The 27,129-nt window shown below is 33.5% G+C and overlaps 1 protein-coding gene across 4 annotated transcripts in view; it reads right to left on the reverse strand.

Moving 5' to 3' along the window:
- Positions 1-27,129, reverse strand: part of LOC126890765 (PRKCA-binding protein-like) — an 87,702-nt gene that overhangs the window by 24,101 nt on the left and 36,472 nt on the right. For all 4 annotated transcript variants that reach the window (XM_050659947.1, XM_050659945.1, XM_050659944.1 and 1 more), the window contains 3 exons: positions 19,163-19,403; positions 10,167-10,409; positions 9,174-9,338 (listed from right to left, as the gene is read on the reverse strand). In XM_050659947.1, coding sequence (XP_050515904.1) covers positions 9,174-9,338; positions 10,167-10,409; positions 19,163-19,403 — 649 coding nt within the window. The remainder of the gene's footprint in view (positions 1-9,173; positions 9,339-10,166; positions 10,410-19,162; positions 19,404-27,129) is intronic.

Below are 27,129 nucleotides of genomic sequence, written 5' to 3' on the forward strand. Positions count from 1 at the left end.
TAACTATCTGTTGCCTGAAGTTTTTACAAATTTATAAAGACATCATCATCATCGTCAGTGGCGTTACAGCTCTTTATGAGCCAAAGCCTTCTTCAGAACAATCCTCGATTCGCCCCTGTCTCTGCAGTGCCGGATTTAGGGTACTTGCGGCCCTAGGCCAAATTACCCCGAGCGGCCCCCGATAACTTCACGATTATGTAATTAAAGCACAATAGTCCAGGGCCCATCTGTTTTGAGATGGACGTTGAGAGGTGACTCAAATTTTTTTGCAGAAATTGCTTGAAAATAACTCAAACAATAATATTTGAGTTATCCTCCCTCTCAAAAAGGTCCGGAACATTGTTTAAATAATTAAAATGTCAAAAAATGAAGGAAAAAATCGATTTTTTTCTTCGTTTTTTGATTATAACTTTAAAAGTATTCATTTCCCAGAAAAGATGTACTGCCATAAAAGTTGCGTAATTAAATTTCCTACAATATAGAATTAGTTAAAAGTTGAAAAAAGAGTCACCCTTGTTGCAAAATAGCAATAATTCCGAAAAAAACCATACAAAAACAAGTATTTGCATTTTACGTTTTTCAACCATTTATGCTACACTTATGACCTTCATATTTTACCCAGAAAAACTTTATGATACAGTAAAATAATACTGTAAATTTCATTAAGATCGGTTCGATAGATTTTGCAAAATAAATTTTGCAATCCAGCTTTCGCAAAAACAATTCATTTTTTCAAAATGTTACAGGACTGAAAATAAAGTAGATAGGAAGTTGAAATTTTTTTTGCGTATAGAAGTGTACCGTACATTTCATTTGCAATTTGCAAAATTAAAATCGATTAACTACCACGGCGTCAGGAATTTTTTTAAATAAACATTAATTATTGGGGCTACGCGCAGGACAGCGGTGTTCGATTCACATGAAGTTGATTTCCACCAAAATTTCTTCCAATCTTCATCTAATATATTATTTTCTTACTCTATATTTTGTTGTATTTTAATATTTTAATTCCACAAAAATCAAACTAATTTTATTATTGTTTGTGAAATATTGTTTAAACAATTGTATATGTTTAAAAATAATAAACATTTATTCTCAAGTTAAAATATATGAACAAATAAAGTTTTTGCTAAAAAAAGTGTTATTTCAAAGGATAGAGTATGTGTTTTTATTTTCCAATAAACAAATTTATTTATTTATATCGAAATGTAATAAAAATTAAAATGTATCTATCATTATCAAAGGTCATTGGAATGCCCAATCAGAGCAAACTATCCGCTGTCCTGCGCGTAGCACCAATAATTAATGTTTATTTAAAAAAATTACTGACGCCGTGGTAGTTAATCAATTTTAGTTTTGCAAATTGCAAATGAAAAGTACAGTACACATCTATACTCAAAAAAAAATTCAACTTGCTATCTGCTTTATTTTCAGTCCTGTAACATTTTGAAAAAATGATTTTTTTTGCGAAAGCTGGATTGCAAAATTTATTTTGCAAAATCTATTGAACCGATCTTAATAAAATTTACAGTGTTGTTTTACTATATCATATAGTTTTTCTGGGTGGAATTTGAAGGTCCTAAGTTTAGCATATATGGTTGAAAAACGTAAAATGCGAATACTTGTTTTTGTATAGTTTTTTCCCAATTATTGCTATTTTGCAACAAGGGTGACTATTTTTTAAATTTTCAACCAACTCTATATTGTAGGAAATTTAATTACACAACTTTTATGTCAATACAACTTTTCTCGGAAATGAATACTCTTAAAGTTATAATCAAAAAACGAAGAAAAAAATCGAATTTTTCCTTCATTTTTTGACATTTTGATTATTTAAACAATGTTCCGGACCTTTTTGAGAGGGAGGATAACTCAAATATTATTATTTGAGTTATTTTCAAGCAATTTCTGCAAAAAAATTTGAGTCACCTCTCAACGTCCAAATGTGCTAATATTTTTACAGATGCGCCCTGGTCTACAAAGACTTTATAATAATAGTAATAATTAAAACTTTTATTTTAATTTTACTTTTTAAATTTTGTAATACAATGTATAACATAAATGAATAGAAATGCCTCTAATGTTCTATTTGAATACGGGCATAAGTAGGTTGAAATGTATTTACTAATTAAATAATCTTGGTTTGCAAATTTGGCTAAAACCCCAAAACAGCTCTAACAACAATTTCTATATTTATAGAAATTTCGAAAAAGAAAATTTATAGAAAGAATTCTATATTTATAGAAGCCTTTGAGATGTTGGTTTTTCGAAGGATGCTGAAGTTCTCTTTGACAGATCACGTGACCAACAACGAGGTGCTGAGAAGAATGGAGACTGAGAGAGAAAGTACAGATGACAACAAAAGACTAAAAAAGCCGAGTTGAAAAGACATTATAAGTAAAAGAACAAGCAAAATAATATGTACTAACTGTACTAGTAATAGACTACGGTTATGAAAAATAAAAATATTAATGCCTGGTTGCACCAACAAATTTTAAGATCCAGCTTAACCCAGCTCAGCTTAGAGATAGGGCCGATTTAAGTGTCACATACATTGCACCATAATTTTGAAATTCTTATCAATGCAATCCACATGCCAATCCATTGTAGCAAGCTGAAAATTGATCTAAGACTCAATGGTGCAACGCATAAGTTTCTTTAATGCACGCCTTAAGCTTAAGATCTGTTGGTGCAACCAGGCATAAGAATACAACAAATAAACCTCTAGATCGTTCAATTCATTATTCTCTTAAACTGAAAAACATCAATTAGCTCTGGATCCCGCGTATGAAAAAAAAGTTGATTAATAGCAAGCTGAAAATTTGTTAATAGTTTAAGGGTGTCTAGTCGGATAAACTTTGATATATGGTAACACTGGAACAGGGGCAGTTTTAATTGTGGGACAGGTTAAAAATTTGGAACGGTCAGACCACGAAAACGGCACATTTATTTTGTCCGACAGAATAGACTTATACTCTACGAACAGAGATTAAACTCTCATGCAAAAATCAGACTGCTATTTATCACCTGTCATAATTCCTGTCATTTGACATATTCTACATGTTCCACTCATTAAAACGCCCATTTGGTGATAAATGACAGTCTTTTTGCATGAGAGTTTAATCTCTGTTCGGAGAGTTTAAGTCTATTCTGTCGGACAAAATAAATGTACCGTTTTCGTGGTCTGACAGTTCCAAATTTTTAACCTGTTCCACAATTATTAAAACTGCCCCTGTTCCAGTGTTCCCATATATCAAAGCTTGTCCGACTAGACATACTTAAGCTATTAACCTTTAACTACACGCGCTGGCATATTCTGCACGCCAGATATAAGAATTCTACTGCAAATATATTTAAAAATTTAATTTTTAACCTTGTTTATCCCTCTAACCTATCACTGGAATGTGCTTTACAATTTGGTTTTAGTTTCGTTATAATCGGCGTTCTGTGAAGATCGTAATTTACAGTTTATTATTTGTTTTTTCCGGTGGTGGACAATATACGCCACGATTATATTAATATAAGTAGTAATATAAGTACATATTTCAAATGTTTTTTAGTCATTATGGCACAAAATATATTTTTCTTTATAATCAATACTTTTTCTCCTGTAAAAAATCACATTTCAAAAAAAATTTTATTAGTAATTTTATTTATCATGGAATCCAGTTATTCCCTGATTCCAGTTATAAATTCCAATTGGCTTACTGAGAAGGAACTCCAAGTATTCACTGATGCCGAATAAGGTTTATAACAAACAACTAAGTATATTTTTTCAAAAATAAATAAACAAATCCGCTGTTTTTAAGTGTATTTTCTTGTGGCGTATAAACTACGCCACGCGTGTAGTTATGTTATAATTTGATGCGTGGGTAGTTAAAGGTTAATAAATTTTCAGCTTGCTATTAATCAACTTTTTTTTCATACGCGGGATCCAGACCTAAATGCCATGTTCTTAAATTCATAATTTGTATAAAGTTAAATTAGTGATTAACATTGACACTCACTCCACTCCATACTCATAATAAATATCATATCGAAACTCTAAACACCCACTTTTCTAGCTTTTTTGGTTTCAAAATCTTTCATCAAATTTTTAAAGTCTAAAAGCTCAGCATTTGAAACAAAACTAGCCAAACTAGACAATCTAGAATCTTCGTCAGAAGTCGACTTCCTTAAGTAGTTTTTGATTCTTTTCAACACGCTAAATGATCTTTCTCCAAATGCATTAGATGTCATCACGCATAGTAGAATGCGCAAAGCCGTATCCATATTCGGAAATAATGTTGTTAACTGTTTTTCATGAATGAGCTTCAGATACTCAAAAAGTGTAGGTATTCCTCGGAGGCTTGGTAATCTTGTTGTCATGAGGTTCTCTTTCTTCATCAAATATACCTTCAACAAAGCCTTTGAACTGCACACACTCTTCTCCAAAGTGACCATCTATGTCGATTCGATACTTTTTAGTCAAAATAGAAACTTTTACCTTGATTTCTTCATTGTAAATTGACGATAAGTTGTTTAAAAATCCAAATTTTTCATTAAGACTGAAATAAACTTCGGACCTTTCATTCATTTCTGAATAAAGCGTGTCAGTTACAACATTGAATGTATTAATCTTTAAGTCTTCTTTGAAATTAAAGTGGGGTTCAGTGGATTCATCTTCTTTGTCTTAGCCAAGGAGAGTTTTTCTTTTCGGGCGTCTTTTTATTTCAAGAATATAGGTTTAATTTTTAGACAACTCATTTTCTCTTTTTTCATAGGAATCAAAGTTGTCTCTCAGACTCAATGCGTAATCCTTTAGAGATTTGTATGTTGCAAGTCACATTCAAGTCTGTAACAATTTTTGCAATGTTTTGCTACTCTTGTCAAAACATTGTAAAATATCGTACCACGTGTTTAGTAGAATAGCCATTCTCTTATTTGAAAAATTGTTTACTGATTTCAATTCAATTAGTAAAAATTTTTTTACCAAAAAACTTTTTTTTTACAAAACGTTGCGGCCCCCTTTTGCTTGCGGCCCTAGGCCGCGGCCTAGTCGGCTTAGTGGTAAATCCGGCACTGCGTATTTGGTAACTCTTCTCCATGTTCTTATTCCAATAGATTTTAAATCATTTTCTAGGTTGTCTTGGTACCTAAGTCTCGGTCTTCCACTTGTTCATTGTCCTATCGGCCCTCTTCGGTCAAAAACTTTTCTGACGATGGCCAGGTTAAATAAGAGACACGATAGGCCATCACCCTGTCTTAGTTCATTGTTGCAATGGAAGGGTCTTTAGATATCGTTTTGGATTTTTACCATGCTCTCTGCACCTGTGAGTGTAAGTTCAGTTAAATGGACAAGATGAAACGGTATTCGAAATTCTACCATAGCATGTAGAAGTTTATTTCTATTAACAGAGTCGTATGCGGCTTTGAAGTCAACGAATATATGGTGGGTGTTGACGCCGAACTCTAGGGTTTTTAATTTATAAAGACACAGGCCGATAAATAGCGGACATGGGAGAGCCTACAATGTACAATTATCATCTGTCCGCTTATTTAGATAAAAATTCCAACAGAATTCTGCATCCTTAGTACTAAAATATGAGTAAAATAAAATAAGGAAAGACAGCAATAGATTAAATTCCATTCGGAGCCACCACCACCAGCTGACCATGGTTTCTGCTTTTCAACGTCTTCAGAGCTTCTTCTTCTTCTTCTACGGCATTACAGCTGAGCCTTGGCCTCCTTTATTTTTTGCCTCCACATTTGCTTGTCTGTGGCTGCTCTTCTCCATACACGGACTCCTAAAAGGGCTTGTGCGTCGCTGTTTACTGTGTCTTCCCAGCTCTTTCTTGGCTTTCCAACCGGTCTCTTTCCCTGCATTCTAGCATTCAGTGCTCTTTTGAGTAGCCTATCCTCTCCCATTTTGATCACATGTCCGGCCAATTGCAATCTTTGTATTCTAATGAAGTCTGACAGGTGTGTTTCCTTATAAAGTTGATAAAGCTCGTTGTTGTATCGACTTCTGAAGATTCAGTTTTCCCTCACAGGTACTAGTATTCTCCTCAGTACTTTCCTTTCGAATGTGTCGAGTTTGTTTTTGGATGTTTCTTTCAGGACCCATGTTTTACTGCCATGGCATGCTATTGGTCGAATTAAGGTCTTATAGATTGTCATCTTTGTATTTCGGTGGATATTTTTAGACCAAAATATATGGGAGAAGGCAAAATAAGCTCTGTTTGCCTGCGTTATTCTCTTTCGTATTTCTCCATCTTCTGATCCGTCGGCATACAGTTCTACTCCCAGATATGTAAACTTTCCAACCGTTTCAATGTCATCTTCATGTATAATGTTTTGTGGGACTATATTTTTTCTCGTCTGTATCATTATTTTTGTTTTTTCTGTGTTAATTTCCAGACCTAGCCTTTTTGTGTGCGTTTTTAACTCTGCGTTTGTTTCCTGTCCTCCTATTGATGTTCTACTCATAATATTAATATCATCGGCATAAGCAGCCAGTTGAACCGTTCGGTTGGTCAGTAGGTTTCCTCGTCCAGTTTGCATTTGTCTAACCGCACACTCCAGTGCCAGGTTAAACAAAGTTGGGGCCAGCCCATCTCCCTGCTTTAGTCCCTGCGAAATTCAGAAAAAGTCTGTCCGGTGGTTTCGTATTCGTACTCATGCCTGAGTTTCATCCATAGTGGCTTCTTCTTCTTCTTGTGCCACTCCTATCGGAGACTGGAAATCATTAAGGCTACCCTGACTTTGTTTACAGCTGACCTAAAAAGTTCATTAGTGGTGCAGCCAAACCATTCTCTCAAATTCCGCATCCATGACATTCTTCTACGGCCTGGATTCCGTTTTCCTTCTATTTTTGTAAGTTATACTTCTTTAGGCGCGATTGAGGGTGAAATTTTATTAATCTGCGCGCATGCGCACACAGACAGTAAGGAGTTCGTTACTAAATGTTTTAATGTATGTATCAGTCCAGAAAAGGTGTGGAAATAATATATTAGTGTTTTTAAATATATTTTTCTACAAACGTGTTAAAAATTCAATTTATAGCACTCCATAGGAGCGTTAAAAATGCTACTTTAAAGCACCGGTGCTTTAAAATTTTTAAGGCACTGCAGTTAAAAGTGAATTGTCAAATTGTGAAACATCAAAATATTTATATTTGATTTATTAACATTAATATTAATAATACAACTTGCGCAATTTGAAAAAGGTGGTTTAAAAGGTTTTTTAAAATTTAATTTAAACTGTATTATTGCATTTTTAACACGTTTGTAGAAAAAACTATTAAAATTTGTTAGAATATACAAAAATAAAAATAGATTCTGATTCTATAGTTGTTATGATTTGCGTATTGACAGTATAGGCAGTTTTGATGTAATGTCAAGAAAAATATAAAAATAGAATGTCAGTCAAGTTCAAGTAAAAGTTTTTGTAGGTATTGTCCTGTAATTGAGAATAAATAAATTATAATTGTTGATATATAAGACGTTTGTAGAAAAAATATTGTATGATATACGTGTTAAAAAGTACATTTTTAAGGCACTCATGTGAATTGCAGAATGAGCGAAGCGAATCTTTCACACGAAACTTTCACATACGTGCCTTAAAATTGTACTTTTAACATTTATATCATAAATAACTATTAAAATTTTTGTGTATTTGAACTTGTCTACCTCGGGAATAAGATAATAAGTAATATTTAAAGTATTTTATAATCAACTTCGTTTGTTTGTCACTATGTCTGAGAAATCTTGTAGCCAGGATAAAGAAAAGGGTATAGCTCAGTGGTAGAGCGTTGGACTGGAGATCAAGAGGTCCCCGGTTCGAATCCTGGTGTTTTCTAATCTTTTTTTAATTTTTGGTATTGTTTTAATAAAAATTTTTGGAAAGTAGTAAGTAAAAATTAATTTAATCTTTAAATAAAATACAAATAAACTGTCCGAAAGTATATTTATTTCATTGAAATCATATTTAGAAGTATAACTTCTTACGTGCGTACAAAGTACACACACATTCTTTTTTTTTATTTTAGGCTTTATATAGTGGCTTTAATGAGTCTAATTAGCTTGTGTGGTATTGCCAATTCAGCCAATATATTGTAGAGTTTGTTCCTTTTGCCTGAGTTGTATGCCTGTTTGAAGTCTACAAACACGTCTTCAGAGCCAACTGTGGTATATCACGAAACGAACTGGGATTCGGGATACACCACAGGCGGCTCTCTGAAGACTCTGAAAAGCAGAAACCTTGGTAAGCCAATGGTGATGGCCCCGAATAGAATTGAATCTAAAGCATCTTTCCTTAATTTAAATTTACTTGAAATTAAAAATCTAGAACAAGAAATTATTGCAATTTTGAATCTTACAACTTGTTGCATCCTTCATCCGTAATATCTGTGATCTACATATATAGCCACATTTTGTAAGGCTTCAAATCTATTTTCTAGCTCAATCTTAAATGATCCTCTTTTTCCTTGTGAGAGCTTAGAAAGGGGAAGAGCAATGTGAGGAGAATGGCAGAACTGCTAGTGGAGCTTGGAAGTTGAAGACGAGCAAAAAGGTTATTAAGAGTTTTTTGTTTCGATGGAGAAGATAACACAACTAGCAATTTTCCAATTGGAAACGGCTTTTGGATCAGCGTTTTTGGCTTGCAACTTTTTATTGTCTGTGATGTATAAGGTGAGTTTTGTCTAGAACATCCTGATAGTCATCAGGAAGTTTTTGCCAGGTAAATGTAGAACTATAGCTGGAAGGAATGAAACTTTTTTTAAGACGCCTGGTGAGTACGTGCTCTAGGCTAGGTAATGCCAAGGAGTTTTCATGACATCTTTAGCTCTGTTGTTGGAGCTGTCTATTGTGCGTAAAAGGTATTCTTTGCTAAAAGAAGAGTTCTTGTCCTCTATAGTGGAAATATTAGTAAAAAGGTGGATTCATACTGACGGATAATATGCACATTTCCTCATACATGTTCTCAGGATTTTTCTTTTGGTAGCCAAGATGGTGATATTTTGTTTTAGTGACATATAGACACTCGTCTTTTAATTGGTCTAATGTACGTTTTTAAGGTGTGCAGGAGAATTTTAGGAGAAGCATTTCCAAATTTGCCAGACAATTTACCCAGAAGATTAGTTCTTTTTCTTACCTTGTCTAGAGAAAAAAAAGAAAACACGATCTACTTACTGGTTTTACTTTTTTTACCATCTCTAAACCCATTTTTTCAATACTACGATGTTGTTCACCAAATAATCTAAATGCTTCGCTTGCTCGAGGTTGAGGTTCCCTTACTGCTATTCCAGAAAAAATATCCCCCATCGCCTTAACTGCCTGCTGCAGCTCCATGTGAGCCTAAAAGAGACAGGTAAAATTCATTTTTAATTGTTGAGAACGTGCTTTAGAAAATATATCGAATTATAATCTATGCTATAAATACCTATCTTAAAGATATACTGCAAGTGAAAGAAAAAATAAATTAAATAAGTTGTATGAAATAAGTTGATTTAAATAATCCTATTCCTAGCGGACAGCTGACTAAACGTGAGCAAGAAGTAGAACTAGTGGAAAAGTACATTTCTTTAGGTCATGAAATCAGAATTGGCAGAGATAACCAAACATGCGAAATAAAAAGAAGATTAACTCTTGCTTGGGCAGCCTACGGAGTACTGAGAGAAATATTTAGGAGCAGTATACCGATCCGTTTAAAAATACGAACGTTTAATCAATGTGTGCTACCGGTAATGACATATGGAGCAGAGACACTGACTCTAACCAAGGCAACAGCGTCGAAATGGGGGTTGCTCAAAGGCGTATGGAAAGATCCATGCTGGGAGTAACCCTACATGATAAAATAGGAAATGAAGATCTCAGACAAAGAACCGGTAACACAGATGCTATAGAACGTGTCACCAAGCTCAAATGGAACTGGACAGGACACGTCGCGTCGCCAGGCTGAAGGACTCGAAAGATGGACACGAAAACTAATGGAATAAAGACCAAGAGACGATAAACGCAGTAGAGGAAGGCCGCCTATATAATGGATAGATGATATCAGGCGGATTAGTAAAAACTGGCAGTGAGTATGGAAACAATTGTTGGATACCTATGTCCAGCAGTGGAAGTAAATTGGTTGGGTTATGATGATGACATAAATATTTTATTCAAAAAAGTAATACGTACTTGCAGCATTCTTTTGCAGTGGTCAACAAGTCCCCTATACATAACTTCGGTGTCTTGCAGTTCTTGCATTTTCTTTACTAAGGTATCGTTACACAGAATTGCTCTGGATAGACCCAAGGCATCGGCCGTTGAGGAACTCATATTTTCGACCAGCCGATGTTTCATTTTCTTCATGATGATATCCAAGCTTTTACCTTGACCAGGATCAGCGTGTAACTTATTATAATTAATAATAACTTCATCCTAAAAGTGATAGTTAAAAATTTTTAGCACTTTTGTCTATTGTTGGGAAACAAATTAAACATTTTATTTTTTTGGGTTTTTGATAAAAGAATATCAGAGGAGATTTCTGAAAATGAAAAAATAACCAACATTGGAGAAACTCAAAATGGTCATAATTAACGCAACAAAAGAATCGCTGGGAAAGAGAAAAGTAAAGAATACTAACATATCAAAAAAGAAAACTCCATGGTTTAGAAAGGAAGTGAAGATAAACTGTGAAGAAAGGAAGAAAACCTCTTTACAACACAACCAGTATAAACACACAACTACCAGCAAACACTGGTAGAGCTTCTCAAAACAGATGTAACACGAAACACGACTTCTACGGAGCACAAAAAGAAATATGAAGAATGATCAGAGGAAAAAGAAAAAAGATGAACGAACTAAAGAAACAAAATATATTCAAAAAGGAACACGGGCAGACTGTTTTCGATTTCTATTTGCTAATGGTAACGCTAATGAACCACCAACTCTAGAAGTGACGACAAACAAAGAAATAAACATTGAGAAGGGAGAGGTAAAGGAAGCATTAAGATAATTAAAATATAGAAAATCACCAAAGGAGGACCGAATCCTGAATGAACTCCTAAAGTGCGGAGGACAAGATCTGACCAAACATTATTAATACTAATCCAAAAATAATAGAACAAACCAGAATACCACAAGAATGAAGATCATGCATCCTAATACCTCTCAAAGAATTAGAGAGAAATTAAGTCATTAAATGCAACACTAATATTAACACCAAACTGGTAAAGGAACTGAATAAGATTATAACACTAGCCGAAGAACAACAAGGTTTTAGGTCGGAAAGATCATGTACCAAGACTACATTTACTGAGTCACGTTCAAGAAAAATCAATAGAATACAATAAACCGGCATATTTATGTTTCGTGGACATTAAGGAGGCATTTGACAGGGTTAAATTAAAAGACGTTATCCACTTATTGTACGCAAGGGAAGTACCTCGAGGAATAAACAAAACGATCGGAAATACACACACCGGCAAAATTAGCCGAACACCTTAAAAATGGGATATGTTTGATGTCTCGAATTTCCTAAACCTGTTGTCCGATTTGAGTGATTCTTTTAGTAATGTGTAGCCTTATTATTTGAGAATATCGGTGTTATAATATTGTTGCTAGACAGGTAAATGTCATTTTATACCGGGTGTAACAATCATACTGTGTTTTTTCTTAAAGTTGGGAACACCCTGTGGAATATTCTAGCATATATAAAATATTCAAATTAAAACTCAATTATAGCCTTAGGCTTTCTTAACATTTTTATTCATTTGCTTCTGTTGGAAAATAAAAAAATTATGGGCTTTAAAAACTAGCCATGTTTTTCATCAATAAATCCTCATAGTGGGGGAGGAAAGTATGCTAAATTTGCAGTTACTCGAGCGTTATTGGGACCTATTGGATTGTGAAGAGTGGGTGATAAAACCAAAAAAAGTTAAGATAAGTTTTCCATAAAGTGCGGGACTCTCCATTTTTTAATTTAGTTTTCCATTTCCATCAATCATTTTTTCCGCTTATAGTGTAATCTATCCATAATTGGAAAAAATGTTTCGAATAAAAGTTGCTTATTTTTACGTCAAGAATCCAAGTCTGCAATAAAAATTGGTGGCTCCTATTTAAGATTTTAAAGTAAACCCCCACCCCACCTCCGTGGGGGGTCGTGTTTGGTGCCAAACGATAGACTTTAAAAAAATATTAAATACGTGTATTTTGCAGTTTTACGATCTGATGTTCATTTCGCGAAATATCGTATTTAAAATTTTTAGTTTACCCCTTACCCCTCTCTGTGGAGTGACGTGTTTAGTATTATTCGATAGATTTTTGAAAAATATTGAACACGTATTTTTTAGTTTTTCAATCTGACGTTTATTTCGCAAAATATTCGCTTTTTTTTGTGAAACTTTGTGACTCGCCTATTTTCTTACGCCCCGCTCCAATCGTCAGATTTTTGAAATATACACTATTTTGCATGTACTTAACTTACCTTATCTTAATCTGACAATTTCGAGTTTTTCTAAGAATAGATTTTTTTCCGTCCCCTCTTAATGAATTCCCCGGTGTTAAGAACCAATATATGGTATAGGTACATTTACAGGGTACAAGCATGTACAAGGTTTCTCCCCATGTGATAATCTGACACTCTCAAGTAACTGCAGAAGTCCCTGCTTGGGCTCCCCTACCATCATTATCTGCTTAGTTTAATAAACAAGCCTAAAGTAATTCAATAGGTGTATTAAATAAATAAATTACTAAGCGATATCACAATGACGACCTCCCGTGGATTTCAGCTGAACTAGCTTCGAGGGGGGTTTTAATGTCAAACGCTGAGCCCACATGCATTTGAATCAAGTATGTAATATTCAGTATTTATTTTTGCATGTTTTTTTACAAATTTTATATACAACATCGACGAAAAATGAACATCAGATCGAAAAACTGCAAAATACACGTATTCAATATTTTTGAAAAATCTATCGAATGGCACCAAACACGAACCCCCCGGAGGTGGGGGTGGGGGAGTTAATTTAAAATCTTAAATAGAAGCCCCAATTTTTATTGCAGATTTGGATTCTTTGCGTAAAAATAAGTAACTTTTATTCGACACATTTTTTTCGAATTATGGATAGATCGAGTTAGATCTAATCGGAAAAAAAACGATTGTTTCAAATGGAAAATTAAATTAAAAAATTAAAAGTCCCCCATTATATGGAAAACTTAACTTAACCTTTTTCTGGTTTTAGTACATACTCTTCACAATCCAATAGGTCCCCATTGAAACAGTCTCAAATTTACCGTCTAAATATAACTAATTCCGACCCTGTCGTGGTGGGTAGAAATAAGACGCATTTTGCACACGAAATATTTTTCAATAGGTCTCACGCGAAGTGAAGACTTGATAATATGCGTCGAAATTCAAGTACCTAGAACAGGCCACATGCTGTTGTTGTAGGCTCTAAGATAAGGAATTTTTATGGCATTTTCAGACAGAGTTCTGAAGATTTGTTTATTTTGTAACAGGAAATGCCACATAAATAATGACAATAGGTATTGATAAATCTCTCAGATATTGAATTCTTGAAACTAGCCTGGAATTGCAACGCAGCAGATTTCGTGAAAACCCTTAGATTTATTATTATAAGGACAGCGAGTTTGATTGGTCGAGAAGAAGACTCATGGCATTTATAGGATCTCCTGAGTAGAACTTTCTAGCTACCCGATTGGTAGGGAAATGTTTTGGATGGTCACTATTGGACAAAGTAGGTGATGGCTGTCAGAATAGGAGGTAACTTCTTTTTTTTTTTTAAAGAGGGAACCCAAGTTTGAGGAGATCGAGTAAGTCAGTTCCGTGGAAGCCATCAAGCAGTTCAGTTCTGTCATCAAGGAAGTTTAGTTTTGGGTTCCAATCAGTGTTTCAAAATGTAGTTACCGGTTTCCCGGCCGGCTAAGTTGACCCAACCCGGCGTATATGATGGTGTGTAGCGTGAGCTCCGGCAATTTTCTCGCTGTTTTTAAGCGAATCGCCGATATGATTTCATACCACTTTTGGTATTAAATAATTTTTTTATGCAGTCAGATCCAAGAATTATGCAGTATAAGTTTTCTTTTTTCTGTTACTAGTTTCAATCCCCTAGTTGGATCCTAAGGTTGCTAGTAAATTTTGATCCCGTTTAATGAACTTTTAATATTTTTGTTCGAGTAGAAAGCTGAATTTTTCTATGATAACTTTTGTAATGAACTATGGATAACCTTATGTACTGTTGCTGTAGCTATTAACAATGTGAAGTGATTTTCGCGTAGTGAAATAGCGTCTTGGACTTACAAACCAACCAACAACCAGAAGAAACCAGGACAATGATTGTAGAGGTATAATTTTTATGTTTGTAGAACTTTTTGTTTAATTTTTTTGATTTGGTAATCTGGTCTCAATCTGTAACACCGAGAGATCAGAGATTAATTTTTTTGTTTTTTAATAAATAATGTTTGATTTACAAAATATAAATTTATTATTTTTTCCCTTCTCTCTTGAATCGTAAGAACAATAAAGAATTGGCTGAGTATAGCATATTGAGTATAGAGTAAATAAGATAAGTTACATTATAATATTTTGTATATTATGTATATTTTTATTTGACTATGTTTTTTGTTTGATTTTGATTTAATACTATTTTTCTTGTAATATTTTCATTTTGTGAAAGTTTGGTTCCTTAAGGTAACCAGTGGCGCCCAATATTTTATTTTCATTATTTTTATTTTACATACTTATTTCGATTTTTCTATATTTTTAAATTTTTCTAAACTAATAAGAGTATACTATTAACATCTATTAAAGATCCTCCCCACATCTCTTCCGATTCTAAGCGACCGTGGTTTGAATTTTGTTTTGTAACATCCCCTTATATGACATATCAACATCTTGTCAAATTTTAATTCCATTTTCATGTTATGCAAATAACACCCTCTTTTTGGGGCATGCTACATAAATGCCGCCGACCGTGATTGGGGAATATTTAATGTTACACCATAACGCTCGAGTAACTGCAAATTTAGCATATTTTCCTCCCCTACTATGAGGATTTATTGATAAAAAACATGGATAGATGTTAACGTACATAACTTTTTATTATCCCACATAATTAAATGAATCGAAAAGAAAAATGTTCAGAAAGCTTAACTTTGCAATAAAATTTTAATTTTATTATTTTACATATGCTAGAATATTCCACAGGGTGTTCCAAACTTAAAAAAAACACAGTATGTTTGGTACACCCGGTATAAAAGAATATTTAGCTGTCTAGCAACAATATTATCACAACGATATTCTTAAATAATAAGGCTATAACAAACTTTTTTTATTTATTTATTATTTATACATATGACCTGGCCTCTAGTGACTAATCCAGGTCGTTTTTTCCTGATGGGATTACAGATTTTTTTTTTTTTTTTATATTTTTACATTTTTTACTCAACTATTAAATCTATTTTTACAATAACAATTTGCCATAATCTCTTAATTACGTATAACAAACAAATTTAAATAAACAATTTAAAATATTTTTGGTACTATCAACTCCCTTCTAAGTTATAAAGACAGTCCCTCTATTTTCAGAAGAGAGTTGGTAGTTTTTTTTTATTTTTTTTTATTTTTATGAATTATGTATTGAATTATTATTTTTATTTATTTATTTTATATTGAATTATTATTATTATAATTGTAAATATCTATTTTTGAATTTATATTTTATTTTATTTATTTTAACTTTATCTTACTCAACTTCATCAGGGTTGGATTATTGGTTGTCTTCTTTTATTATTATAGATTTCTTGTTGTTTTTTAGACTATAACAAACTAAAAGAATCACTTAAATCGGACCACTGATTTAGAAAATTCGAGACATCAAACATGTCCCATTTTTAAGGTGTTCGGCTAATTTTGCCGGTGTGTGTATCTACTAGAACAACATAATAAAAGTAAAAGTAGAAGAAAAAGTAACTGACTCAATTAAAGTTGGTAATGGGATAAGACATGGGCACTCCATGAGTTATCTACTGTTTAAACAGATCATGAAAGAAATAATAAAAAGTAGGAACAAAAACGGATATCAAATGGGAGAAAAACAACTTAAAATAATCTGCTATGCTAACGATGCAATACTAATCTCTCAAAGTAAAGATGATTTTCATCGTATGCTGCACCAATTTAATATAACCGCAAGAAAATTTAACATGTTAATTTCTCCACAAAGTACAAAATATATTATTAAAACAGCAAATCCACTAAGACGTAAATTAGAGCGGAGGGTTAGATAATCTACAAGTGATGGAGTTTTAATATCTAGGCATCAAACTATCTAGCTATGGAAAGCTCAAAGTGGAAGCTCAAGTGAATGCAGCAAACCGAGCCGCAGGTTGGCCGAATGAAACAATATGGAGAAATACTCCATATGATGTCCAACTTGTATCTTCGTCATATATCTGCATTTCTAGCTCTGTCCCATAATGTCTTATCATCGATTTTTCTAAGGGTTTTCATCTCTGCTCTTTCTGGCATTTCTCTCTCTCTGTTTTAGGTAGTATTCCTGCCGCATATGTTATTATTGGTCTGTTTTGTAAATTCTGTCTTTTCATTTCTTTCCCGATATTTTTATTTCTCCGTATTGTTTCATTCAGGCAACCTGCAGCTCTGTTTTGGAAATGGGGATAGCTTTTTATGGTGGTGTCGCATTACTGTAGATGTATTCTATAATATGTCTTAGGTATCTGCATTTTATTTACCAATGGCTAACTGTGGGTGTACAGAAGAATTGTGAAAATATCGTGGACAGAACACGTCACAAAAGAGGTTCTGAGCAAGATGAATAAAAAATGGAACTTTTAAATACCGTCAAAACAAGAAAATTAAAATACCTCGGATATATTACACGTGGAGGTAGATACAACTTGCTCCAATTGATTATTCAGGGAAAGATTCAAGGAAAAATAAGCATAGAGAGACGCAGAATATCGTGGCTGCGCAACCTAAGAGAATGGTATGGATGTACATCAAATGAATTTTTCAGAGCAGCCGTCTCTAAAGCCCGAATAGCTATGGTGATTGCCGACCTCCGTCGCGGGGATGGCACTTAAAGAAGAAGAAGAATAATGTCTAACTATATGGATTAACAAAATCACGCAACAATTTAAATTAATAAAATCCTTTATAAAAGGTATATATTTAAAATCCCTAAAAAGGGCTACATCACATAACTAGTTCTCAATTGGTTTACCAATCATCATCAGTGCTTACGTGAAATTTACATGCTAACCACCAAGATATAATTTTACAAAAATATGTGGGTCAAAGCCCTGTATAAAAGGAAACATCGGTTAAAAATGCTAACTTAAGCATGGATGTTAAAAGTATTTTTCATTAATATGCCCCAGGTAACATCTGAACTGTGGTTTGACTTGTTCACATGAAACCACAGCTTGTTCAAACCACAGCTCAGATGTTACCTGGGGCATATTAATGAAAAATACTTTTAACATCCATGCTTAAGTTAGCATTTTTAACCGATGTTTCCTTGACGGATTACTTATAGCATTGGCTTATAACGTTGGCTTTGACACACATATTTTTGTAAAATTATATCTTGGTGGTTAGCATGTAAATTTCACGTAAGCACTGATGATGATTGGTAAACCAATTGAAAACTAGTTATGTGATGAAGCCCTTTTTAGGGATTTTAAATATACACCTTTTATAAAGGATTTTAATGTTTTTTGTATTACATGGTATACAGCCAACTACAGGAAAGCTTTTTCCTTGTGGATTTTTAAATTAATACATTACATGGCATATTCTGTTAAACTATATTATTTATTAACTACAGCAATGAACCGTGACTTCCTAAATTAAGTGAAGCAATAATATCAATCATAAAAACAATTGTGGCGAGAATATTGGTGAAGTAAAAAATCTTAAAATATACGTTTCAAAGTTATATTAATTAAAACGAATAAAGGTTGAACTGTAGTTAAGGAATAATATTGCTTTATGTCATTATTCAAATTTAAACCACCCACTTACACAGACTTTTTTTAATTAGAAATGGTAACATTTAATAGACTTAAATAATTATTATTGAAAGATTTATTAGTTAGGAAAATTTATCGCAGTAGCATCTATACAAAAATACAGAGTACCTACATGATTTAGGGTCTGAATTTGTAACGTTATAAATACAACGTTATAATTATTTTGGTTATTTTCCTTTAAAATAATCATTTATTTTATTCATTTGTCAACTTTTTTGTTGTTTTACTATTTTTCTTAAAAAAATAATTGGCGCGCAACTTTTCTTTTAACTACATATTTCCTTCATTCTGTATTGTTCAATATCAATTTTCATGTACCTAATTAAGTTCTATTCTTTGTACTTCCAGTCAATACAAAGTTAATTTTGTTAGGTCAGTTTCGCTTAATGATGAAAGTGACAATGTTTTTCTGTATTTATCATCTTTTTAAAGCGTGTATTTGTGTTTAAAAATTCATTTTTATATTCTTCAATCGAATCTTGGGTTTTTTTGTTTTGATTTGAATCCCAGTTTTTTAAATTTTTTTATGTTACATTTTTGCTAAGATTATTTTTCTCTATAAAATACTTAGTTATTTGTAAAAGCCATTTAAAAACGTGTTTTTTTTTGTTGAAAAATAAACATTTTCAATCGCAAATAACTCAAAAAGTATTAACTAAGTTAAAAAAATTTATAGAACGAAAGTTGCTTAGAATTAGTCAATTTATCTACTTCCGGACTTATTTTAAACGCGCGGTTTTTCACCCCTACTAGGTGTAACTGTCATCCCCCAAGTAAAAGCAACCAACGGCACAAGTCCAACTTTGAAGTGAAGGATTCAATTAGAAGTTGACTCTAAAAATTACACGGTACCGCCTTACTTCACGTTCATTTACTAAGCTATCACATTTTTTTGTGAGGTGGGAATCTTCTCAAGGCCCTCTAGGAAGGTGTCCCAGGTGCGTCGGATTTGGTCTGTCCTATCTGTATCTTGACGGACCGCCTACCGACTAAACCCACCCCCCATTTCTCCAGCTGACGGGTCTAGAACCGTCAAGCTATCATATCAGTAGCTTTTGGAAAGAATATCGAGAAAAATTATGAGAAATCATTTGTAGAAACATATAAAAACTTACCTTTGCAGCTTGAATCATTTTCGCTACTTCAACTTTTGTTTTTCCTTTTACAGATTGACCATTCACGGAAACCAGTTCATCTCCTGATTGCAAGGTGCCATCTTTTGCTGCAGCTGTGTTGTCAAAAATTTGAACAATATATAAACAAGGACATAAAGGCGATCCGCCACCAATGCTGATACCAATCAGGTTATTATCATCTTTTCTTATGGTGACACTGCCCGATGTAACCGTCATTCCCCTTTAAATGAAATTGAATCATTAATGTAGATATTTGTAAAAATAAGCTATTTGTGTAAGACTGATAATTTACGAAATATTAGGAATCGTGACAGAGAAAAACGACACTCTGGAGCTTATCTGAACTATGGAAATATAGTTTCTTTAATAGCATAACTCCTGGACAAAATAAACGCATAGCTTATACTACGATAAAAAAAGTACAAATAAAGTTTTTATTAGTGAGTTTATAACGCATTTTTCGGAAAAATTATTTCAAACGACTTATTTTTATATTAAAAAAAAATCTCAATAAATTTAAAGGGACCAGAAAGTTGAAAGGTTAGATTTACAGATGATCTAGTTCCATCCGTCTTGTTTTGGCATACTACTAATTAAATTGCAGATATTAGATTTTGGACTATTCTTCCATTTATCAAACACGTTTTAAAAATTCCCAGGAGTTGTAGGGACATCTATACCTTTAAAAGCCGTTTAAGTACATCTCGCAGATACATTATGTATTTCAGGAATCTGTTTTTAGGTAATCATTCCATCAACTCGATATTGGCTTCAAGTTCAAGCAAATAGTCCACTATTTGTGATGACGCGCATAAAGCGCGTGATACACACGCAAACTTTAAGTACGCGGGTTTTAAGATCGCGGACTTACTCGGCTCGCCGTCGGTGATACACGGCAGACTTAAAGTACGCGGTTTTAAAGATCGCGGTCGCCGTCGGTGGTTTGGCCTATTTAGGAATTTGATCGTATTATATACTTCGTATCGTATCCTATCGTGTTATATATTTTTAATATAATAAAAAAAGACGAAATCTAAAAGTGTGGGTAACAAACCAAATATCATAGATAAGAGGGTAATATTTTCATCAGGAGGATAAAACAGCCTATAAATAATTAGGTTTACTCAAAAACAAATAATCAAAAATAATTTAGTATAGCTTAAAATAGTGTTTTACGGTTTTCTCAAAACTTATAAAATGTAAATTGTCTCCTGTCTCCTTTCAACAATAAACGATTGAATTATTTCTAGGCAATCTGCTTAATTAGTGAAAATATAAGTGTAACTTTAAACGCAATAACTTGATGGGTCGAAGCTCGCGGCTCGTGGCAGTGATAAACGTACGGGTTAGGAGTAAGATTTCAAAATTGTTGGATCGACGGCGTACTTACTAGGCGGACTTAAAGTACGCGTACTTGCTTTGATACACGCGCGAAAAAGGTCGTCGAGCCATAAGTTCGCGTACTTACTCGCGTGTGTATCACCCCTTTAAGGAACGTAAAAATAGTAGACCAGGGCGGATCTGTGAAAAAACGTCTATTTTTGTATGTGCGAGGTGGCATTCGGATTTTTGCAGACAAAGTTAGGTGACAACTTTAACAATAATAATTGACTTATGCTCCTTCTCAAATATGCCCGGAACATTAATAAAAAAATTAAAATATTTAAAAATTTCGAAAAACATCGATTTTTTTCTATTTTCTCTGCTTATAACTTTAAAACGATTCATTTTGGAACAAAGTCGTAGGGAAATAAAATAAAGATAATTGAATTTTGTGTGATAAACGACTGGTTAAAAATGTCTTAAATTATTACCTTTTCCGCAAAATAGCAATAAATACAAAATGGGGGCAAAATAGGCCTGTTTTTATTCAATGTGGTTCAACCACTTTGGTTGCACTTAGAACTTTCGTAATTAACACTACTTAAATACTTACCATCGTTCACCAAATTTCATTAAAATCTACCTGATAGATTTTGCAGAATAATTTTGTAATCTAAATTTTTTAAAAAAAGGTCAATTTTTTTAAAATCTTTCTGAACAAAAAGTAGACCATTTAGAAGTTTGCTAATTTTTTTACATATAAAGAGGTTCTCTACCTATGTAATACACTTTACATAATTAAAATCGGATTATTTAAGCGGCCTCAGCACTGTTTTAAAGTTATAAACAATTTTTTGGCTTATAAACAAATACAGTGAGGACGTTTGAGTTGGCATAAATTCATTTTCTCGAGAATAGGCGTCTCTGGAGATAAATCCCGAAACAGGTCGATTTTTATATTTAAATTCTAATTTTTTTGGTATATATATCATACTAGTGACGTCATCCATCTGGGCGTGATGACGCAATCGATGTTTTTTTTTAAATGAGAATAGGTGCCGTGTGATAGCTCAATCGAAAGGCTATTCAATTTTGTATTCACTAATATAAACATTAACATAAACATTAATACAGAGTTTGAATTAAAAAAATTTTTGAATTAAATTAATTCCAATATTTAGATTACGTCATCACACCCAGATGGATGACCTCACTAGTATGATATTTATGCCAAAAAATTATAATTTAATAATAAAAATCGATCTGTTTCGGGATTTATCTCCAGAGTCGCCCATTCTCAAGAAAATGAATTTATTCCAACTCAAACGTCCTCACTGTATTTGTTTACAAGCCCAAACTTTGTTTATAACTTTAAAACAGTGCTGAGGCCGCTTAAATAATCCGATTTTAATTCTGTAAAGTGTATTAGATAGGTAGAGAACCTCTTTATATGTAAAAAAATTAGCAAACTTCAAAATGGTCTACTTTTTGTTCAGAAAGTTTTTAAAAAATTTGAACTTTTTAAAAAAAATTTAGATTGCAAAATTATTATGCAAAATCTATTAGGTCGATTTTAATGAAATTTAGTGGACAGTTTAAGTATGTCGTAAGAATTTTCTAAGCGAATTAGGAAGGTTCTAAGTGCAACCAAACTGCTTGAAAAACACTGAATAAAAACAGCTCTTTTTGCCCCCTTATTTTCTATTTATTGCTATTTTGTAGAAAGAGTAATAATTTAAGACATTTTAAACCAGTCGTATATTATACAAAATTCAATTATCTTTATTTTCTTTCCCTACGACTTTGTTCCAAAATGAATCGTTTTAAAGTTCTAAGCAATTAAAATAGAAAAAAATCGATATTTTTCGAAATTTTTACATATTTTAATTTTTTTATTAATGTTCCGGCCATATTTGAGAAGGAGCATAAGTCAAGGAGCATAAGTCAATTATAATTATTGAAGTTGTCACCTAACTTTATCTGCAAATATCCGAATGCCACCTCTCACATCCACCTCAAAACAGATCAGCCCTGGTGTATAGGTATATTAAGGGGAAAGTCTACTGTGACAAGGGAAAAAACAGGCCGATTTCCGGATTTTTTTTCTAACAAATTATGACTCATACATTAAACTAAACTAAACCGTCATCTTTATTATATATTCAAGTATTTGTAAAAAAATTTTCAAGTCGAAATATTTAAAATGGTCGTCGTGGCACTCCATAGTATTGACTCTCGTCTGACGGAGGATTTTGTCGATAAAAAATTTTGGCGCCGAAAAAAAAATTCTTGAAATTTTTTTCTATTTTTTTGCCCAAATTTGATGATATTATTGTTTATAATAATTGAACAAAACACGATATCAAAAAAATCCTCCGTCAGACGAGAGTCAATACTATGTAGATGATAACCGTATTTTGATTTTTGTTTCAGATCACCCAGACGTGAGATTTCATGTACACCGTTTGGGCAGCTAAATAAAAACGAACCTGCGCTTGAAGGAGTGCCACGACGGCCATTTTAAATATTTCGACTTGAAAAATGTTTTACAAATACTTGAATATATAATAACGATGACGGTTTAATTTAATTTAATGTACGAGTCACATTTTGTTACAAAAAAAAATCCGGAAAATCGGCCTGTTTATTCCTTTGTCACAGTAGACTTCCCCCTTAAACAAATATGTAAAATACAATAAGCAGGACTTTAGGCACAGCCTAAATCACTCACCAGGAAGGGATTCGACTAAAGCGTAGAACACATCCAAGCGACCACGATCGCGATCGCGTCCACGATGGTGGTGGCGATCTCGGTTTCTGCAAAAAGCGAACACATCGGAGCGATAGCGACCTGCGATTTCATTAGTGTAAATCAGGGGTGGGCAAATACTTTTAAGCGCGGGCCAAAATGAAATTTTCAAAATGTCTCCCGGGCCGGAGAACTATACTACAGAATAGGAAACAATTATTGTTTGCTATATTCCTATTCTGTGTCTGTGACTATACCCATTATGTTCGCTACGCACAAGCTAATGTTTTTAGTAGTTTTTTCTGCCCAAGAAATTTTTTGACAAAAAAAACTATAAGTATCATTTTAAAATATTTGGGCAAGTACATTTGACTGTTAATAATAAATAATAGTAATAATAAATTGTCTTACTTGGATGTACATGCAAAAAATTTATGCCCAGTAAAATTACAAAATTTTTAATATGGTCCATTATATTAAGCCATAACCAGGATCCAGATAAAAAATGAAATTCAGAAATTCGACCAAGAATAGAGTAATCAAGAGCAGCCTTTTTGAAGATATAGAAATTTCTGAGTAACCAAAGATTAAATCTGCAAATCTGATATCGGATGGTAAAATGTTATGTCAAGTCAACCATCATAGACGAAATTTAAAGGAGACAACTGATCTTGTATGGTCATGTAGAAAGAATGGACGATGACAGGCTGCCAAAACAAATTTTAAAATGGACACCAAGGGAAAGAAGGAAGAGAGGAAGGCCGAAACAATCCTGACTAGGGGGCATTCAAAAGGCAATGTCGGAAAGGAACCTTCACCCTGGCGAATGCAACAACCGACGAAGCTGGAAACTGGGAACCGGAAGGCGGAGAACGCCATGAAAAACCGGGATAATAATAAAAATGTTATATCCACTCTATTTTTCTGTATTGGATTGTTCTTTTTCTTCTTGCAGTACCGTCTTCTATATCGGAGGTTGACTACCATCATAGCAATCCTAACTTTGTTGGCTGCAGCTATGAACACTTTTGCAACCAGGAAATCCTCCTACGTCCCACGTTTCTCCTTCTCAAGATTTTTCTTTGGATTATGAGCCTTAATGGGGAGTACTTCCCCTCTCATTATGTGGCCTAGATAATCCAGTTTTCTCGTTTGTATGGTTTTTATGAGTTCGCATTCCTTCCCCATTTTCAGCAAAATATTGGATTGTTAATGCTGATTTAATGAAAAATCTGGAAGCTTTTGAGATGTAGCTTTTTAGGAGAATTTTGAAAATACCATGGACCGATCATATTACGAACGAAATGGTGTTACACAGAATGGGGAAGGACTAGAGAACTTTTGACCTTCATTAAAAGGAGAAAGACAGCAAGGAGAAAGGGCACATACTTAGATGTGATAAGTACGTTGTTGTAAGTTGTTGCAGCAGCTTATTATGAAGGGTAAACTCGAAGGAAAAGGGGTCCTGGTAGACGACAAATGACGTGGCCGAAAAATATTCGCGTCTGGACCGGGTTAAACACACAGACAATTTTAAGAAAAGCAGAAGATAGAGATTCAATATTTATATGAAAACTATGAACACCAATACTGTTGATTTCGGACCAATGCTTTTTAAATGCATTCATTTTTTTTATTCCTGAGAAAACTAATAAAATATTTTTGAAAAATTTAAACGCAGAATGAAAGAATACATTATTACCAAGGGCCGAAAGTCTTTTAGAATAAACAAAAAGTTTATTTTGAGTGAGATATTTGAAATTAAAAATCACACTAAATTTTCTCTTTTTCAGTTTCTGTTTTTAAGTTTCTGGTTTTTTTTCACCCCTGTGACTTATTAAAATAAACATTATAGAAGTTTTCAGGGACTTTTTCGACCCTCTGTAATGATATAATATTTCATTCTGCGTTTAAATTTTTCAAAAATACTCTCAGGATTCGAAAAATAATTAATGCGTTTAAAAAGCATTTGCCCGAATTTTTGCGCGTACGCTCTTAAAAAATTGCTTGCGGGATTTCTAAACGGGCCGGATAAAGTAAGCAAAAGGGCCGGATACGGCCCGCGGGCCGGCTTTTGCCCACCCCTGGTGTAAATAGTACAGTTGGAAATATTGTGTATAAAATGTGCGATTTGCAAGAAGAAGCACTGTTTATTGCAGTATTGTTGGACGAAAAAGGCAATTCAATCTAATTTGAAGGCAGGTAGATAACCTTCATTATTCGAAATTATTGCTGATAAAGAAAGAAATTTAATAAAAGGTATGCGTGGGCGTTTTATTTTTTTCATTTACCAATGAAGACATTTATGCAGTTTATTTTGCAAAAAAAGAAGAGATGTTTGGGTAGACACATGGCAATAACCTGAGGTACAAGGAATAAGGAGAATTTCATAAATTGTTTCCAGAACTTTGCAGAGATGTATACAGTATAGACCGTTTCTATACATATTTTTGAATTAATTTAGAAAGTTTTGATGAAACATTTATTTTTAATACGTATGTTCTTATAATCTGGGTGGAACAGGTCGAAAGATATATCATATTTTTTTTAAATTATAATAAATTTTAGATATCCATTTTTATTTGCATCGTCGCGACCAGCGATAAATGGAAATGCGTTTTGAACGCTAAACTAATTACATCGCCGCGATCGCAGTCACAATCACAACGCTGCACAAATTCCTTTGATCGCCAGTAGTAGATCGCGACAAGTGTGTGCTGATTCACTTGTTTGCTTAAGACGAGTTGAATCGCGATCGCCATCCTGAACGCCATCGCGTCGTTATCGCTTCGGTATGTTTTCCGCTTAACGGGTGATCCTCAAAAAACACAATGCTTCCCAATGGCTGAGAGGGTGAGCAATTACAGCGGTAGGGGTAGGAATTTGACCGAATATCCCGTACTTAAACCTCATTGTGCACACTTGATGGTTAGGTACTAAATAGGATGCAATATGAGGTTTTCCTTATCTGGATGAACCAGTTCACAGGAGCATCACAGAAACCGCATAAAGTATACTTTCCTTCCCCTCTCTGGTTGTATCAACGCCCATGCCGAAAATATAAATAGAAGACAAATGATTCTGACCTTCAGTATCACATCTCCAGTCGACATCACTGCTTACATCACCAACGCATGATCAATTCAACCTGATATTATCTCTTAGCTACATATATCCTATATTCTGCGTATAACCAAGAAAAGGTTATCCCCATCCCATTTCATCCCCTTTCTCACTAAACAAATATCTACCAAGACACAAGGAAAAGGTGTAACATTGTACAGTGCCCAGACCTGCACGTTTACTTTTTAAACAAATTACTTATCCCGTACTTGTGGTATCAATATGGAACCATGTACAAACTAAAAAACTTCTGCTGTTAAGTGGACTGTGTGTGATAGAAGCACTCCCGATGAGAAACTAACAAGAAAGAGCAGAACTGCTGCTGCCTCTTCTAAAGGGTTCAGCGACAACTATGGTTTTTTTACTACAATAATACAAGATTCAGACGGCATTCAATATTTCACACGTCAGAACCTTACAGCGTTGCCAAAACATTAGAATAGTAAATAAATGTAAGGTATTTTCCAAATATCAACTTGACATTTGGAGTAGCTATTAGGGGTAGCTATTCCAGCAAGGTCAAAAATGTCATCTCGACTAGACTACTACGACTTTGAGAAGCCGGAAAAAATCACAGACAATTGGACGGCATAATTCAACACTGGCTGATTTTCACCAAAAATAATTTAATTATTCAAGTTTATTTATGTGTTAATTTTGTCCTGAAGTTTATAATAGTACAATTATTTAAAGCAGATGCAATATACAGCCAAACAAGCTAAGCATTCTAAACAAGCACTATATTCTATAG

Source organism: Diabrotica virgifera, chromosome 8 (assembly GCF_917563875.1).
Source record: "Diabrotica virgifera virgifera chromosome 8, PGI_DIABVI_V3a".
NCBI classification, from domain to species: domain Eukaryota; kingdom Metazoa; phylum Arthropoda; class Insecta; order Coleoptera; family Chrysomelidae; genus Diabrotica; species Diabrotica virgifera.